The sequence below is a fragment of the Hipposideros armiger genome, unplaced genomic scaffold (assembly GCF_001890085.2).
Source record: "Hipposideros armiger isolate ML-2016 unplaced genomic scaffold, ASM189008v1 scaffold_516, whole genome shotgun sequence".
Lineage (NCBI taxonomy): Eukaryota > Metazoa > Chordata > Mammalia > Chiroptera > Hipposideridae > Hipposideros > Hipposideros armiger.
The window spans coordinates 904,016-923,570 of record NW_017731866.1 but is presented as its reverse complement, the minus strand read 5'-3'; the positions used below and the strand labels follow the sequence as shown (position 1 = coordinate 923,570).

The 19,555-nt window shown below is 37.7% G+C and overlaps 1 protein-coding gene across 11 annotated transcripts in view; it reads right to left on the bottom strand.

Annotated features, from left to right (window-relative positions):
- MLIP (muscular LMNA interacting protein) overlaps positions 1-19,555 on the bottom strand; it is a 256,749-nt gene that overhangs the window by 37,186 nt on the left and 200,008 nt on the right. For 10 of the 11 annotated variants that reach the window (XM_019668094.1, XM_019668097.1, XM_019668101.1 and 7 more), the window contains one exon: positions 16,284-16,490. The exons of the other annotated variant lie outside the window; for it this stretch is intronic. In XM_019668094.1, coding sequence (XP_019523639.1) covers positions 16,284-16,490 — 207 coding nt within the window. The remainder of the gene's footprint in view (positions 1-16,283; positions 16,491-19,555) is intronic. 11 annotated transcript variants of the gene reach the window in all.

The window sequence follows — 19,555 nt, the reverse complement described above, 5'->3', positions numbered from 1 at the left end:
TATATATATATATATATATATATATATACATACACACACACACACACACACACACACACACATATATATGATTCACTTTGCAAAGATAAATGCTGCCATCAGGATTTTCATTATATTTCAGGGCCCACAACTGCTTCCTTCCACAAGCCAATGCCCTTATCTGAGATGAACATCTTAAAACTGAGTTACTTGCCCCTCTCTCCACATTGTGGCCCACAGCCAATGATTGGCTGATAAGGCCTATCAAAGGTCAGTTCCTTTGCCTCAATGAAAGATAACTTTGCAATTTATACTACAAAATCCTCTCCCTGTGAATTAGGCTGCTTTTTGTCTTTCCCAATTAGAACTCACTCACTCACTCCCTTCTTTACAGGATGCTTTTCAAAGAGCACACCCTCAATAAATCACAAAAGCCTGAACCCCTGCCTCAAGCTCTGCTTCTAAAGAAACTGATATATGATACCATGCAATGGGGAAGGGGCAGGTGGCAGCTGAGTGCTGTGAAATACAAGGAGCTCATTTTCCCTGGTGTGTCCATCTGCACAAGGTGCAAGCTGATGGCCATTTATTTTGTCTATGCTTATGAAACACCAGTGTGGTCAATAAATTCTGAGAGGCTGGCATGTGATTTTACAAGAGCTTTAAAAATTATCTTTCTCCAAATATGCTTTGCCTCCATCCTACCTCCTACCACACATCTCTTTCAAATTAGCAAATTCTTTATTTTTAAAATGATTTTATTAAAACTGTTGCAATGAAAGATGGCAGAGTAGGTAAATGCTGTGCTCGCATCCTCTCATGACCACGTCAAAATTACAACTGAACTACAGAACAACCATCATTAAGAATCTCCTGAAGTCTAGCCAAACAGAAGTCCTACAACTAAGAAACTACCTCAAGACTGGTAGTAGGGGAGAGACATAAAACAAGCTGGTTCCAAACCAGCAAGTACTAGTTAAAACCAGGGGGGATATCTCAGCTGTGGTAGTTCCCCCTAAGGAGTAAGAGGTCCCAGCGCAACACCATGCTCCCCAGTTCAGGATTCCACTGCCAGGAAGAAAAGTCCCCACAACTAATGGTGTGAAAACCAGCAGAGATTGTAACTGGGTGAGACGGAGGATGGCAGAATCCCAGGCGATCCTTGTAAAGGGCCCACACATGGACTTACTGACAGACTCACTTGCTCTGAGCTCTAAGGCTGGGGCAGCAAGTTGAAAGGCATCACAGACATATGGGGAGGACTGAATTGTCTGGCCTCAGGGTGAGGGCTAGAGGGGCAGCTTTCTCCCAGACAGAGGTGCTGGCAGAAGCCAATGTTTGTTGATACCTCCCCTTTCCCAGCCCACAGGTGCAGGCAGGCACCATATCTGAGTCTTCATCAACCTGGCTAACACCATTCACCCCACCATGGTATTCGCTGAGACCCCACCCCTCCCAATTTGCAGGCCCACTCAATCTGCATCCAGTGGCTTTTTCATATAAACGAACTTCTTGGTTCATGCTGTAGACTTTCCTAAATTCTTTCAAAGGTTCACAAACCCCAGACAAGCAGCATTTTTGGCATGCCCTGTATCCCTTGCTAAGCAGCCCCAAGCCAGCACTAGTGGTCGCTGGTCTTGGTTCAAAACTTAGCCTCCTCCAGGCACCACCAAGCCCAGCACAGTTGGAAGACATCTGCGGATCACTTTGTGGTTCATACCAAGTAGCCCTGGGCAGGGCACAGGTAAAAGCTGAACTGGCTCCTCCCTGTGGTTGGGCCCCTCCCAGGAGGCACCAGGGCCAGCTTGCCCAGTGTCCAGCTTCAGGCAGTGGGGGGAGTACCACCTGGCCATTTCCACAGATGACACACCCAGAGGGCAGACTAAGCAGGCACCAGAGCCCTGCTAAAGTGAATCCTGCATTATAGTGTCAGCACCTGCACAACAGCTCCTCCACTGTGCTCATGGCCAGTCCTCACAACCAATCAGTCTGAGGTCCATCCCTGCCAGTGATGTGCAAACAGCAACCAAGGCTCAACTGCAGCAGGAGGGCACACACAATCCACACAAGTGACACACCTGGACCACCCAGCTCAGGTGGCCACTAGGCCCCACAGGATACCTACTTCACAGGGCCACTCTACTAAAACCGGGAGGCATAGCAACTCTACCTAATATATAGAAATAAACACAGGGAGGCAGCCAAAATTGGGAGACAAACATGTCCCAAAAAAAAGAACAGAACAAAGCTCCAGAAAAAGAACTAAACAAAACAGAGACAAGCAATCTACCAGATGCACAGTTCAAAACACTGGTTATAAGAATGCTCAGTGATCTCAGTGAGAACTTCAACAATGAGATAACAAACATAAAAACACAGACAAAACCCCCCCAAAATAACCAGTTAGATATAAAGAATATAATAACTGAAAGAAGGAATACATTAGAGGAAATCAACAGTAGACTAGATGAAGCAGAGGATTAAATCAGCAATTTGGAATATAAGGTATCATAAAACAGCCAATCAGAACAGAAAAAAAAAAATCCAAAACATTTGCATCATAGGGGTACCAGAAGGAGAAGAGAAAAAGCGAGGGATTTAAAACCTATTTGAAGAAATAATGATGGAAAAATTCCCTAACCTGGTGAAGGAAACAGACATACAAGCCAGGAAGTTCAGAGAGTCCAAAACAAGATGAATCCAAAGAGGCCCACAGGAAGACACATCATAATTAAAATGCCAAAGCTTAAAGACAAAGAGAGAATCTTAAAAGCAGCAAGAGAAAAGCAGTTAGTTACCTACAAGGGAGCTCCCACAAATTTGTCAGCTGATTTCTCCATAGAAACTTTTCAGGCCTGAAGGGACTGGCACAAAATGTTCAAAGTGATGAAAAGCAAGGACCTACAAGCAAGATTATTTTACCCAACCAAAATTATTCTGTCATTTAGAATTTAAGAAAAGATAAAGAGCTCCCAGAAAAGAAAAAGCTAAAGAAATTCAATACCACCAAGCCAGTATTACAAGAAATGTTAAAGGGACTTAAGAAAAAGAAAAAAAGGATCAAAAATATGAATAATAAAATTGCTTTAGGGGCCAGCCGAGTGGCGCGATGGTTAAGAACTCGCTTGGGATGCCAGAGGGCCCCGGTTCGGATCCCACATATGAGGGCCAGTGACACTGCCCTCCACAGCTAAGATGCTGAACAACAGCTCAACCTGGAGCTGGGCTGCCCTGAGTCGCCGGCGACGGCGTGGGCTGCAGTCCCTGTGGCAGTGGGTTGCCATGGGCTACCGTGTGTGGCCAGCAGCCAGCGTGAGCGGCCAGCAGCCGCAGTGAGCGGCCGTCCAGAAGCCGGCGACTGATCTGCCTCACCAGAGAAGAGCGCAATGATGGTGCCAACTTGGGCCAGTGAAGCAACATCCTCCACAACTAGATTGAAGAACAAAAACGACAGCAACTTGTCTGTTCCCCTTTCCCCAATTCCCCAGCACTGTTCCCATCCCCCCAATTCGCCAATAAAAAATCTTAAAAAAAAAAATTGCTTTAACTACATATCTATCAACAATCAACTTAAATGTAAATGGATTAATCAAAAGACATAGGGTGGCTGAATGGATAAAAGAAACAAGACCCTTACGTATGCTGCCTACAACAGACTCACTTTAGATCGGAAGTCACACAGAGATTGAAAGGGATGGAAAAGGTATTTCATGAAAATAGAAACAAACAAACAAACAGAAAGCTGGTGTAGCAATACTTATACCAGACAAAATATACTTAAAAAAAAAATAAGGCTAAACAAGAGGGACCCAGTAATCCCACTCCTGGGCATTTATCCACAAAAACCCAAAACACTACTTCAAAGAGACATGTGCATTCATATTTTCACTGCAACATTATTGCAAGCCAAGATATGAAGACAATCTGAGTGTCCATCAATGGATGAATGAATAAAGAAGAGGTGGTACATATATACAAAGGAATATTACTCAGCCACAAAAAAGAATGAAACCTTGCCATTTGCGACAACATGGATGGGCCTAAAGGGTACTGTGCTCAGTGAAGTAAGTCAGACAGAGAAAGTAAAATGCCATTATGAGTTCACTTATTGTGGAATCTAAAAAACAAAATAAACAAAACAGAAACAAACTCATAGATACAGAGAACATTTTGATGGTTGGCACATGGGAAGGTGGTTGGGGGGGGCTGGGTGAAAAACAGGAAGAGATTTAGAAGTACAAATTTGTAGTTACAAAAGTCATGGGATGTAAAGTATAGGATATAGAATATAGTCTATAGTATTGTAATAACTATATATGGTTTCAGATGGGTCCCTTTGTAAGTTATATAAATGTCTAATTACTCTGTTGTGCACCTGAAACTAATATAATCTTGTATGTCAACTGTAACTGAAAAATAAAATATATATATATATATATGTATATATTTTTAAAATTAAAAAATAAAACCGTTACAGTGAAAAATTTTCAGCTAGGTGATAACAAATGAGCTTAGGGACAGATATATAAGAAATTGATTGTTCTCGGGCCGGCCGAGTGGCGCAATGGTTAAGAACTCGCTTGGGATGCCAGAGGGCCCCGGTTCGGATCCCACATATGAGGGCCAGTGACACTGCCCTCCACAGCTAAGATGCTGAACAACAGCTCAACCTGGAGCTGGGCTGCCATGGGTCGCCGGCAACGGCGTGGGTTGCAGTCCCTGTGGCAGTGGGTTGCCATGGGCTACCGTGTGTGGCCAGCAGCCAGCGTGAGCGGCGGCCAGCCGCAGTGAGCGGCCGTCCAGAAGCCGGCGACTGATCTGCCTCACCAGAGAAGAGCGCAATGATGGTGCCAACTTTGGCCAGTGAAGCAACATCCTCCACAACTAGATTGAAGAACAAGACGATGGCAACTTGTCTGTTCCCCTTTCCCCAATTCCCCAGCACTGTTCCCATCCCCCCAATTCCCCAATAAAAATCTTAAAAAAAAAAAAAAAGAAAGAAAGAAATTGATTGTTCTCAGTTTCCTGGAAGAAATTTAAAAGTCAACTGTTTGTGATTAAATTAAGTACATTTTAAGAATGATAACTGGCAATTAGATAACCTGAAACATGTCTGGTTTGAAATGCCAGCCTGTCAAGGCATCTATTGGGTTGAAATGTTCTTTTTGCCCTCTAGTGGTGAACCTAACTAAATGTGATTGATAACTTCATTTCTCAGAACTGTTTCTCTTAAGATACCTGCTCACTGGCATTCATTTTTTAATGTTAAAAGATCAATTAATTTGCATTTAGCCATTTTGAATGGAATGTCCTTTATGCACATATGAACAAATTCATTCAATTTGAAAACAATTGGGCATAGGTAAACAGCGCCCATATTCCAGTTTTCTGAAAAATCTCTAAAAGTTAAAAACGAATTTTGAGTTTATAAAGCTTTTTCTCCTATTCCACTCACCTCAAAGGTTTTCTATTCTACAGCATCTTAATAGTTATCCAATTCCCAATAACTCCAAAAGTTGTCAGAAAGTTTTAAAATTGAGAGCAAGGAAGGCAGTTTATCTCTGTGATGATAGAAAATAAATTACCTTGGTTTCTTCACACAGAAAGATTTCTGATTATGTAGACAGAACACCAACAGACATTATTAATGAGGATAAAAGGAGGTTCTTCCTTCAAAACTCAAGATGACTTTTTTTCAGTGCATGTGGCTGCCTCCACAAGTTTTTTCAGAGTATTAAATATATAGTGGTTCTCTTAGCCATTAACATTTTGGAACTGTGGCTGCCAAAAGAAGGTTGGAGCCTGGGGCTAGAATGGGAAAAGCATAGTGTGGCTCATGAGAAACCCAGGTTCTGCAATTACTCACACCATGTCCTTGAATGTGTCACTTAGCATCTTTAGTCTTCAGCTTCCTCATCTGTAGACCTAAGGAAGTCAGCTGGCCTCAGTGGTGAGTTCTAGTCTTGAGGTAGATGGGCCTGTTGTTCGACAGATAAAAACCTATAATCCCAGGGTGGTGGTGGTGGTAAACGTGGTAATGCTATTTCATGGATATATATTTTGTGGTGAGAGGAGTATCTTAAGGAAAATCAGTGAAGTACCAGCTTTTAAGTTAGTTTTGTGCAATCTTGTACAAACCATTTACACTTTCTGAGTCTTCATATGTAAAATAAAGGGGATAAAACTTACTTTGTGTTTGTTTTGAAATTTAAGTAAAATACTATCTGTAAAGTTAAGTGGCATGTTTCCTCCTTTTTCTAAATATTAATTTCTTTCTTTCAAAATTTCAGTGACCCCTCAATTCACTCCCTGCTTTATTCTCATCAATTCAGATAACCCATTATTTCCAGGGATGTAGAAGTTGTCCAACAATCTTACTTCTTGCTAACTTCAAACTAAACTTACTGACTTCAGTTGCTTCTTCAATCCTCCGGCCTCTTTTCATTTTATCAAGCTGGCTCTGTTCTTTTTTCTTTCCTGATGGAAACCTTCCCCAATACTGTTCCCTCTAGCTGGAATGCCTAGCCTGTCCCTAATCTTTGCTTCTTTTCAGACTTCAGTTCAGACATCAGTTCTTCATTAAGTCTTTCCTGATTCATCAGACTAGATAAAGACTTCTGTTATATGAACTCATATCTACTCTATTGTTTTCTGCATGGCAGTTGTCACAGTTATCATTAAGTAATGAATTTTTGCTTATTTGTTTAATTTCTGTTTTGTTTTGTTTTTCCCCAATAGAGAATAAGTGCCTGGCAAAGGCTCCTCATGTTTCTATCACCTCACTTTCCAGTGCATGGTCAGCACAGACACAGTGCTTTGCAAATAAGGGATACTTAATACATCTTTGTGAAGTCAATAAATAATTCTTTGCCACCTTCCAGACTCCAAGGTTCCTAGATGTCATGTTGGAACAAAAAAGTTACAAGTTCTGCTCTTTGTCATTGGTAGAGAATTAGGCTATTAGTTAGATAAGGTTTTTGAAACTTCGAACCAAATCACTTAACTTAGTGCTCAATTTCTCATTTTGAAGCTATGATAAACTGTAAACTGCTTATCTCAAAGGGGTGTCACTGTATTCTTGAAATATATTTGTAAAATATTTTTCACACATTTAGATCTTAATACTTATAGCTTACATTAGAAAAACAAATTTTTGTTTCAAAGCCCCCTCAGCCTTTGAACTAGTAAGTGAAGCTTAGAATTATGTTAGATTTTTCCAACTAAGTTATAGCCTACTTTAACTTCTACTGATTGATGTCTGTTAAAATATCAGAAGAATCCTCAGGAAAAAAGGAGTGACTAGAAAATTTAACCCATGTTGGAAATATACCTATAATATGAATATTTTAGTTCATTGATTGTATTTCTGTAGATTGTCAGAGTCAATTCTCTGAGTAGCTATGCAGTGATAATGCCACTTAAGATTCTGAATAATTGTAGAAATATGAAATTCACAAATAGATTAAATTTGAAAATAAATAAGTAGGAGAAAAAATGAAGAAAAAGAAGGTAAAAGAGAAAAGTCAACAGTTATAGGGTGAACCATCCAAAAGTTTTAAAGAGAGAATGCTCAGGACCTAGGGCGCAGGCTAAAGCCAGTTTATGGAGAGACCATCCCTCTTACCCACCCTAGGTATAAGTTTCTTTCTTTTCTGTCTTTTTACCTCATTTACACAGGACCATACCACCATGAAACCTCATCAGGGGTTCCAAAGTCTGTGTGCCAATCCCCTAATACTCTATGACATGAGAACAAAAGACAACAGGGCCCAACTCTCCCAAAGAGTTGACTATTACAACTGTTTCTTCCTCCTATTTCTCCTATTCCCTATTCCCTAAACTGTGTATTTCTCATTCATAATACATTTTGCTAGGTAAGTCCCCTCACTATCCTAATAGATGTCTTACCCTTGGCTTATTGTAAGTGGAGTGATCCTTTACACAGAAAAGATAAATAATGGATGGAGTTGGACTGAAAACACCTCCATTTTGCTCACTCTCCTCTCACTTTCTTTAATCACAGACAAGTTATATTTCCTCTTTATTCTTAATCTATCATCTCAAGAGCAGCCGCTTGGAGAAATGATTAATGAAAACTCATCAGTAAATATTCTGTTAATGTATCATAAAGATAACATACATTTCAAGTAAAATGCTTCCTCTTTCTTAACAAAAACATAATTCTAACATAAAGGATTATTATGTTTTAAAAGTGCCTTCAGAAAAAGGCACTTTAATTTCTAAAAAGTAAATCATAAGAAAGTACATGTTGGCAACTGTGATATTTTTTCAAAAAGAAATGACTTACTAATTGAAGTAGTGCACTGGAAAAACAATATGTACTTTCTGATTCAATAAGTACACAAATGCCGGATGTATAAACATTCAGCCCAATTGTAAATATTACAAGCACATGGGGACAATATTGATTGAGAACGCAACATTTTATAGCTTCTTCAAGAAAAAAAACAAAAAAAACAAAAAAAACCCTTGTGGCCTAAGTTAATGTCTAGGCTATTTAACAGTTTGTTTCCTTTTACTTAATAGAGGTTTTATTAGAAAAAAAATCAGTTATAATCAAGCACTTATAAACATGTCAGTATGAACAGTTTTTCTTTGTAAAGTTATTTTTCATAATAAAGTTAATTTCTTTGCTGAATCATTAGAGAATTTAAGAAGCAAAAGAGGAAAATTTTGTTATCATAGAGGAAACATAGAATTTTCGATGAGGTAAAACTTTAAGATCACCCAGTTCAGTGGAAGTTCTGAGTTTAGAAGTTTGAAGTGAGTCTCAGAAATTAGCATCTTCCTAAAGCTTCTTACATAATTTTGATGCCATCAGCCCAGCTTAGACCCTAGAGTAAAAGTTTTGGAGCCAAACTCAATACCCTACTCATACAGATGAGGAAAAAGAAACCCACAGTAAAAGAGTGAAGTATGTGACACAATAGCATTTATGTAAAATAAAGCATATGTACACAAAATAATAACACTTTTGAAATAAAAAATACAAACAAAAAATTACATTAGTATAGTTAACTATGGGGAGCAAAACAGTGAGAAATCAGGATTAAAGAAAATACATATGTAAATAAATTAAAAGCATTAAAAGAATGAATAGGTTATAAAGGAAAAAGGCATTTAAATGAGAGTAATGCCCTACTAGTCATGTTGATGGACTATTTCTCCACTCCAGCACCAAATTTCTACAAATAATAGCTAGCATGCTGAAAAATATATAAAACTGGGTGCTTAAGTTAGAACATAAATGTTTTACTTGCATGTGTCACTTGATCCTGGTTACAATCCTATGATAGAGATTCCATTTTTATTACTATCTTTCAGTCGAAGAAACTAAAGCAAGAGTTTGGATTCCTTTTCCAAGTCTAGGCATAGAACAATTCATGTATTCAACACAATTAATTCACCAACTGATGGCTTGCTATAAACAGTCTACAGATGAACCTTTAATTGCATTTCACTACAGGTAAAGTAAGTATAGATATACTTACTGATCAAACCAAGACCCTTCTGAATGAGAAGGGGCACTAAAAATCATTGAAATCACAAAATTGTAAAAATATTTATTGACTGAAATGGTATGCTACATTGTTAGACCTATAAAATATTTACTTCCAAAAAGCTATTTTTAAAAATAGATTTAAAAAATAGGAAAACCCATATTGATATACTGTTGAAAAACCTGTCCAGGCCAGATCAGGGTACACGGTGGTCTCACTTATGAAAAGATGTTTTCCTTTGTTGTGAGTCTTACCCTTAAAGTCTTGACCTGACCTCCAGCAGTAAAGATAGCAGCCTGGGGGTCTGCAAGTGGGAGTGGGGTTAGGAGTTGTCAGAGCTGGGAGGGATCCCGGGCAGGAAGAATAGAGGTAGAAGATGAGTAACTCTCTCCTGCTCTAAAGGGAAAGCTATAGTGGGAGCAGTGAAGTAAAATGGCTGCACAGTCACAAACAAGACCCCCAAAACTACAATTTTTGAAAACTGAAAGGGAAGATATTCTCAGAATGGCTTTGAATTTTCTCCTGAGGCTTCAGAGCTCTCAGTCTATAAAGATTGTATTCTTACTTGTAAAAAACCTCTCAAGCTTTCACTACAAATAGAGCCTTTCAGAGGAAGAAATCCCAGCCTTTCTCCTGCCAACCGATCAGAAAAGTCATCCAGACTGTGAAGGCTTTGTTGTCACTCTCCCCTGTCCCCCAGTTCTATTTATGGCCTGGCCATGTGTTTTCTTGTTTGTTGCTGGTGCAAATTGGCAGAGTAAAGACTCGGGAGAGACAAGGATAAGAGGTAACTTCTTGTCTACATGCCCTGTAGTTATGCTAAATAAAAGGAGGAAAATGTAGTTGGGATAAGAAAAAAGAGTTCACAGAGTTGAGCACTAAACCTGGAATGAGAAAGCAGGCCAAAAGAAGTGGAATTTGGGTTGACTCAAAAAGACAGAGGTACCTCAAAGATTACGAGAGTAGAAAATAGGAGAAATGAGACAGAGGAGGGAGAAAAGAATAAAAGTTATGAAGTGCGATAAACTTCTACATTTATGCATTACATACATGTTAGTTTTCTCAGCAGAGGGCCAAGAAAGTGGCTGAGACTCCCATGGCCATGTACTCCTTACTATTTAGGAAGAGTAAACTCTCTAAGTGAACTGACTTCTCAGACACAGAGGGTGGACAAAACATAAACAGATGTGCTGTGCATGGTACTTTATTCGGTTTGAAGACAAACATTTTTAAATGCATTGCAAAATGGAGGGGAATTTGGCAAAATGACTATGGATGAGATACAAATTTAAGATCTTAATTCCCACACACTTAGCACATATTTCCTTTGTACCTTTTATTGCTTCAGCAGTTATAAACAGCCCAATACATATCAAAATATCTATCTATATCTATCTACCTATTTATGTGTGTGTATATAAAATATATCAAAAATAGAGAAAATTCTCTTCTGTTTTGATAGTTAAAGTTTTGATTTGCAGGGTCCTGGACTTCAAATTCAGATCATAAACATAAGATTTGTGAATATATATATAATATAAATCATTGACCCACTATGTCATCTTAGGTCTTGACATTGTAGTACCAGCCTCTGAACTTCTAGATGCTTATCTCTGCTTCTTTTTGCCTGAGGGTTCTTTCTGAGGATTAATGCTCCCCTCCCCCAAGCACAGCCATTAACTAAAGACCAGCAGGATTCCCCCTCCACTTCAGATTGCTTAACTCTGATCTGTTGTGTTTCACATTGGCTCTCAAAATTCCCCAGGAAACTCAAGCTCTAGTTACCCACAATTGTTAATTTGATTAATAACACACCCTGTATTAGATGTCTTTTCTTTATTCCTGTTTCCCACTCCCCTAACTGGTATTTCCTGGAACCACATCCCAAATTAACTACTAATGTATGAATCCTCTTCCCAGAGAATCCCAAACAAAGATGCAATGGTTATTATTCACAGTAGTTATGGTCTACAAAGTCACTGCAAACACAGAATTAGAAAATACTGATTTAATTCTCCAAGAGGAAATACCGATTATGTTCCTACAAGTCTGATCACATTTTCACCAATCAATCATATATAACTTTGTTTCATGTGTTTCTTTTAAAGACACCTTATTTTATATATATTGTTGACTCATCCACACTGAACTCATAGCCAATAACACCATAACTCATGCGTAAAGTTTACCAGACATGCATATTTCCTCTGTAAGTTACATCACAGCTTTCTTGCACTTAGAAAATACTAGACAGCACTTCAGTACTATGCTTAGTCAATATTTTAAACATCATATCACCAACAAGCACAAAATTTCAAAACACATAGTACTAGACAGACCGTGAAAAGGACACTTGTTTATAGCATTAGCGCTGAAACAAGAAAGCAGAGAATCACCTTGCTCAACCTCAACTGGGACCCTGTGCACAGACCATTCAAATTTTTCACTGTTCTTCACATGCCCACAAATGACCATAAAAGTGTAGCGAGTACTGATTTGGGGGTCACAAATAAATGTAGCGGGTAGGCAAATCCACAAATGAACTCATGTGGGGCTCCCTATGGTAGGGACAGCAGAGTAGAGAAGAATAGGTAGGGTATCCAAGCTGGTGGTTCTGAGACAGCCTCACAAAGTTTACCTGCCCCCAGTATGCAAGTAATAATGTTTTCTCATGTGTGCTATAGGGGCTCAGATGTAGTTAACCTAGAGCCAACAAGGACATGCCATGCAGGTGAAGAAAGAAGGATGCAGCAATGCATCATACGGTTGATGGTTATATACCAGACAGTTCTGAGGGCACCCCAGAGGTTACCAGAATCCACATACAGCAAAAAAAGATCAGATTCTCCTGTCTTCACATTCCCACCCCACCTATGCTCTCATGCAAAGCACTCCATAAGTTCATGGAAATTGGATGCAGCCTTCCAAAGAGGGAGATTCTCAATTGACTGAAATTGTACCAAATGTACAGATAAACCCACAAATCGGCTCAGATTTAGTTTCTGCTTAAAATAGAAATAATCGTAAATATTCAAGCATCTTGGGCTTTTACTGAAGAAGCTTGGGTCATTTTAGGGTTTGATGATCATTAACACATATTTATTGCTATGTCTATAATGTGAAAAATACCATATTAAGCATATCACATCCTAGGTGGACACTAAGACAATCACAGCTAAACATGAGACAGCCTATATAATATGCATGAAATACCTTGGCACAGGCAAGGATTATAAAAATTGAAAGGAGGAAAATACCACTTTGACTTTTGATGCATGGGAACCTTCAAGAGGAGGGATAATTTGACTATGTCATAAAGTATGAGAATGGTTTGCATAGTAAGAAGAAAAAGCATGAAGTTACTTTATATGGGGAGAATGCATGAGCAGGCTGAACAGTGAGAAATCCCTAAGGCATGCCTGCAGGGAAATAACTAGATCGGTTTAAGTAAAGTAAAATGATCATAAAAAGTAGTGAGAGAATAAAACATGACAGACATAACAGAACAAGAGTCGATTCAAGCTGGTGAAGGACTTGCTGCAAGGACAAAGCAGAAAAAGTATAATAGATATATCAGGTTTTGAGTTAGGAGACTGAGAATTGTGGCGCTGATGACAGAAGTAGAGAAACCAGAACAGAACTAGTTTGAAGCGAAATGAATGATGCATTTGAGGTGACAACATCACATCCTAGGAGAACTGACAAGCAAGCAGGTGAAGCTATAAAACTGGATCTCAGAGAAGAATTGGAAATGGGGATCTGAGAATTATGAGTACAAATGGTGATCACCGAAGCCAGTGAGCGGGTGAATAACTGAATTGAGGCATGTAGAGAGAAGAGGTAGATGAGGAAACATGTCCACAAAGAAAACAAAGGCGCAGTCAGGGAGTCTGGAATGCACATATTATCCCAAAAGCAGAGCGAAGAGATTCAAGTGTTTATGATCAACCATGCCAACTGCTACTAGGGATAAAAGAGATAGAGGACTGAGGAAATTCAGCTGAGCTTGCTGACAAGCAGTTTACCCTTGAGACAGCAATTTTTGTAGAGTGGTTCAGGTAAGAGAAAGAAGACTTTCAAGAATGGGTTAAAGAGTGTATAGAAAGGAAAAGGAGATAATGGCTATTGATCACTTTGAGCAAAAGACTTGAAATTACTAGGTTTGCAGCATCATCAAGGAAAAGGATGGGGCAATATTTCCTTTTGTTTTCTTTTTTGAGGTTTCTGCACACAAAAAGGAGTTGTCCAATGAGAAAATACCAACTGAAGATTCAAGAAAGTGATGGGAGTGACTCTCCAGGAAGCCTTATTGCTATAGTAATAAGACCTAACTTCTATGTGGTTCTTGTTATCTTTCAGGCATTATTCAAAGTGCTTTGCACCTATTAGCACATATTAATTTCATAATATTCTAATAAGGTAGATACTATTATCATCTTCATTTTGTAGATCAATAAATAGAGGTATGCGGAGGTTAAATGACTTACCCAATATCACCATCTGAAAGGAATGAGGTCAAAAACTGAACTCAGACAAACTGACCACAGACATCATGCTCTTATCCACTGGGCTATATTACTTTTAAGGATTAAAGAGTAATGACTCCTCTTATGAGACTAGGGTAAAGAAAGGATATACTGGTTAATTCTAAGATGAAAAGGAAAGTAAGTATCTGAGAATCATCATATATGATATGACATCTTATGACAGAGTTCTGTCTTGACAGTAAGAGAAGAGGGTAAGGGTTAGGGTAAGGATTTAGGACCCTCAGAGTCTGATGAAGGTTTAGAAGAGAGGAGTGCACACTACAGATTCAACAGGAGAATAAAATCTGTTCAACACCTTCTGTGGCCCCAGTTGATGAGGAATCATCAATTATATCAATAGTTAAGTCAAGTTCAGTGTGGCTCTCCTGAGGGAATAGTGAGAAGATTTGTGTTTGCAGATGAGCCTAACAGGTACAGCTGTAAAAGCAGGCCTGGGTAACATTAGGGTATTAGAGAGATGTTCATTTAGATGGCAGATTATGTTTTACAATGCCAGGCAAGAAGCTATTTCAAGTAAAAAAGATAAACCTTGATAACATAATATGCTATTGGTCCAATGTTTATAACACAAGGTTTGTGAACATAGTTATCAAATTAGGTAATCTATACATTTTAATAGAAACAATTGAAGTACATAAGGCTAAGAAATTCAATCTTCCATCTAGAAATACTGTCTTGCATTACTATTTCAGATGTGAATGTTTCTTCATTCAATATCAATAAATCTCAGACTCTGAAAGACAAAAATCTATTATGAAGATTGTGTAGACTGAAAATAATTGTCCAACCTCAAATGGCTTTTATATATTGTTTTTCACAGTCTGATCAAATACAGGCTAAAATATAGATAAAATACTGACTTTATCCTTGCTGAATAGTTCCAGAAAACACCACCAAAATATGAAAAGAATGAGGCATTTAATGCAATCATTACCTATAAAAATACAATTATAATTAATCATAAATGACAATTTATAAGAAAATGGTATGTTATTATCAGAATTATTAACTTTAATAGCTAGATGTGTTTCATAAATGTTGACAATCATTAAATCAGGAAGAATTTCAAATAATATCAAATCATTAAAAATAATATACTTTCCCTGAAATACTTTTTCTAGACCAAGAGTAGGAAACAAACAAGGGCCATAAAAATGTCATCCTGAACTTTGTCCAAAAACATTTTGTTTGCAGAAAATGGCTATTTTAAAAGTTTAATTCAGGGTTGATCATTCAGTTGTGATAGATGCTATTAAATATAAATAGCAAATTTTTCCTCATATTATTGTGTTTACTTTTTAGATAATTGTTGGTGGTTAGACTGGGCTTATGAACATTTTTTCAAAAAAATGTTTCAAGGCCAAAGGAATGTTGTGCAACTATATCCTGGAACATATGGCCTTGATTGATTTTCAAGTATATCCATGAAGACATAGACAATTTGCAAAATAAATGCTTCTAAACAAGATTTTGAAGTTGTTTTTTTTTATGAAAGATTTAATTGCGGGTTGATTTTGATAAGTCAATTCTTTTAGGAAATTTTCAGGGTCTAAGAGTCTGCACTAGACAGGATGTCCTTATTGTGATGTCCAGAAGAGGAAAGGGCACTTATATGGAAGCCTTGTGTGGTACTGACTACTTGCTCCTAACCGAACATTTATGACTGCGTTCCAAAGCCAACTATAAATATTTTTGCTTTTTTTATTTATCATATATGCATATTTTTGGTACTGAACACATTATTTTTATATATCCCATCACTGTATATTATGAGGCATATGGACACATTTTAAAATAAAATGTTAATAGTATTTTACAGATATTTTCCAAAATTCTAAGTATTTCTTTTCCTATTGACTGCAGTTATAAGAGCACCCTCCTCAAGGTGTAATTTAAAGAAGCTTTTTTAAGAACATTAAGACTAGAAGGTAAATTAATAATGGCATCTTGTAAGATTTTAAGAAATTTCTTGGGATTTCCACCCTTGGACTAGAACATGAAACAATGAGGAGTGCAAATCAGAGAATGACTCTGAAAGGAAAAATAAATACGTAAATAATTTCTCAAGGTTAATTATTATTTTTGTAAAGTCATGTGCCTTAACACAAATATTTAATATTCTTAAGATAGTGAAATATTCTTAATATATGTCTCCTCCACATTTACGTTTTAAAAATTAAGCATAAAGAATAATTCATAGCACAGAATAATTCCCACTTCAGCAGGGAATTCTCACCTTATTATACGCGTTGTGACTAAACAGGGTGTGAGAATTCTCCTGTTCATCAGTCAGTGAGAAGGAGGACAAATGAGTGAAGGGTCCAGGGGTAAGACAGTCGGTCTGTGAGAGGGTCTGTGGATGCAGCAGGGACTTAGCAGGAGGATAGAGTTTAGTCTGATATAAAGGATGGAGAGAAACAGGCTTGTGAGGGGCTGTCACATCCTGGGAAGAAGAAAGGCATAAAGAGTATGTTAGTGGACAAAAGTCAAGCTCAAGCGGAATTCAGTCTAAATATGATAGACATTATGTCAGAATTTCTTACTAGTAAGAAGAAAGCCTCTCTCAGGTCTCTCACAAGACAACACCTGCTTTCATAGTGTACTGTTTTGTCTCTCAATCTTTCCTGTCAGTCACTCAGCTTCAGCCTCTTCCACAAAACTAAAAAGTGCCTGCACTGTCTCCTAAAGGGTGCCAAGTTTGTTATTTTTGAAAGTATTGAGAGGAGAAATGTTTAAGGAAGGAGAGAGCTTATCTCAAAAGGGGTAGGATAGGATTAGAAAACTGTCAGTGAAGAGGTAGGTAACTGGGTATTAATTGAAGGGTGCTTGTGATGGGGTCTGGAAGAAATTTGGGGGAAAACGGGTGGGGGGGCATTGCCGAGAATATCAGAGCTGGGGCAAAAGTACTGGTTTAATTCATGGTACAATAAGTTGTTCAGTTGGGCTGAGTATGAACAAGGGATCAGGGAGAGGTGAGGTCTTTAATTCCAGGCAGTGTGTTGCTTTGGAGAGATAGTGGAGATAGAGCAAACAGATGCGTTCAACTGTAGAGAGGGAAGGAAAGAGGCCTTAAATTGAGTGGGTCTTTAAGCTGGAAAGGGAATGAATGCAAAAGACTGAGGAATTAGGTGCTACTAGATGAGGCCATGAATTATGAGAAAGGAGCAAGGAAACCACAAGAGTGGGAAATCTTAAGCCTACTGAGAAAAGTTGCCAAAAGGGCCTATTTACATATATATCTATGAAAGAGAAGTGCTACCTTTTTGCAGATATATAAGGGCCTCATATCTCAAGCTGAATTCTTTTTTACCAGATCCATGTATTTTTAAGCTATTGATTGCTTTTCTAAAATTTTTGTTAAATGTGTTTGCTATAGATGTCCTTGACTTCCTTTTAAAAACCAATGGATTCAACTCTTACTTTAAAACACTCTCGGAAAATTTTAAACAGGTTAGAAAATTATAAATCTAGGGTATTCGGGTTTATAAAAATTAGGGGTTTAAATCCTCTGTACCTTGAAAGGGTAACTCAGTGTGTTTTATTTTATTAGTTTCTCATTTGTACTTCAAGTGTTTATTTTACATATCAAGCAAATACAAATTATTTCACACATACACACCACGATATACACTATTATAAAAGAGTAGCATCTTATATACAATATTCTGCATTTTATTTATTGATTTTTTTTTCCACTGGACAACAGCTTTGGAACATTTCTATGTCAGAATATGAAAGCTTTGGATTTCCTACAAAAAACACATGACTGAGTTATTTCATTGATTGTAATTATCATTCAGTTGATTCTCCTGGAAACCAGGCATATCACCTAAAATATTGTAATCACCTAACATAGTGTTAAATTTACCTCCTCTTTGCCACTTTTTTAATATTTTTATTCCTTTCTTTTGTCTACATTGGATAGTAGCTCTAACATTATTAAATAATAGTCATGTTAGTGTGGAACATTAATGGGATGCTTGTAGTTTTGCCCATTAAAGATGGCTTTTTAGATCAAAATGTATTCTAATTTTGATTTACTTCTCAACTGTTTTATTATTTTATCAACAACTATTTACATTTCTTAATCAGTGAGAAATATGATTAATATGAAAACCGAGTAGCAAGCACAAGACTAGCTGTGTAAGAAAAAGGCAGCATTGTTGAGAATTGAAGGTACCTAGAAGATAAGCTGAACAGAGTCTCTGGTTTACACACTGGCTTCAGCTTTTCTTGGGGGTTTAAGAACCATTCTGAAGATGTCAGGAGGCAAGCCTGCAGTGATTCACGGGAAGCAGAGAGTTTTCTACATGGAGGAATCTGGTGGGGTCAAAGTCGAACCAGTGGGGAGGAAAACATGCGGTGAGTTGTGCTGCCATTTTATGCTTCTCAGCTTGCTGTGGCCAAATTCCATCTCTCAGGAGTCGGTCACACCTGAACGTTGCTACAGGTAGAGCCAGATGGTGTCAGCTATTCCAGGCAAGCTGGGCAGGGACGGGAGAGCAGAATTTTGTCAGCACTAGCAAAAGCCAAAAAGAACTAAGAACCTTGGCCAGGCTCATTCGAGCACTATCTGGCTGACAATACAAGACAAAGGTGAAAGGATTCTTGGTTGTGATAGACTCAACACATGCGTCATTTGAGGTACATGTTCCAATCTGTGCTAATTGTCTCCTATGCTTTGTGTAAGTTCTTATCCTGTGGTTCTTTCTCTTTATCAAGATCCTGGCAATTTTCTTTGCCTATTTTCTTGTGTTCCATCTCCTGTTTCCAGTGTCCCATGTCTCTTTTTCTTGGTTTCCTCTCATATACACTGGGCCCTACAGGAGCTTCCTAGGCGAAGCGGAGTATTGGAAGAAAATATTCAACAGCTTGCATGTTAAAAACTTCCTTCTGTCCTTACGTTTAATTTTTTGGATATAGAATTCTAAGCAAAATAATTTCCTTCAAAATTTTGAAATTTTTTACATTGTAACAGTATTGTTACTACACTGTTACTATTTTTTCATTTATTTTCAAAAACATTTGATATTTATTATTTCTATAGTTTTTCTGTTTTTCAGGTATCTTCTGTCAATTCTTATAAATTCTTTTCTTTTGCACAGTAAATTTTATTGTTCTTAAATTTTCCATGTTGAATATTTAATTGATGTATTTTTATTGTATTATTTATTAAGCATACTTAGAGTTATAAATTTTCTTCCAAGGACTATTTTAACTGTATCCCATAAGTTTTAATAGACAATGATTTTCTTTTATTTTTCAGGTAGACATTTTATTCTGAATTTCTCTTTAATCAAAGATCTGTTGAAAAGCAAATTTTTTCAATATACAAATGGCAGGGACATTTTGTATTTTCTAAATTTGTATTAATTTATAAATTTTTATTTTATTTTATTTTTTTTTAAACTTTATTGGGGGCCGGCCGAGTGGTGCGATGGTTAAAAGCTGGCTTGGGATGCCAGAGGGCCCCGGTTCAGATCCCACATATGAGGGCCAGTGACACTG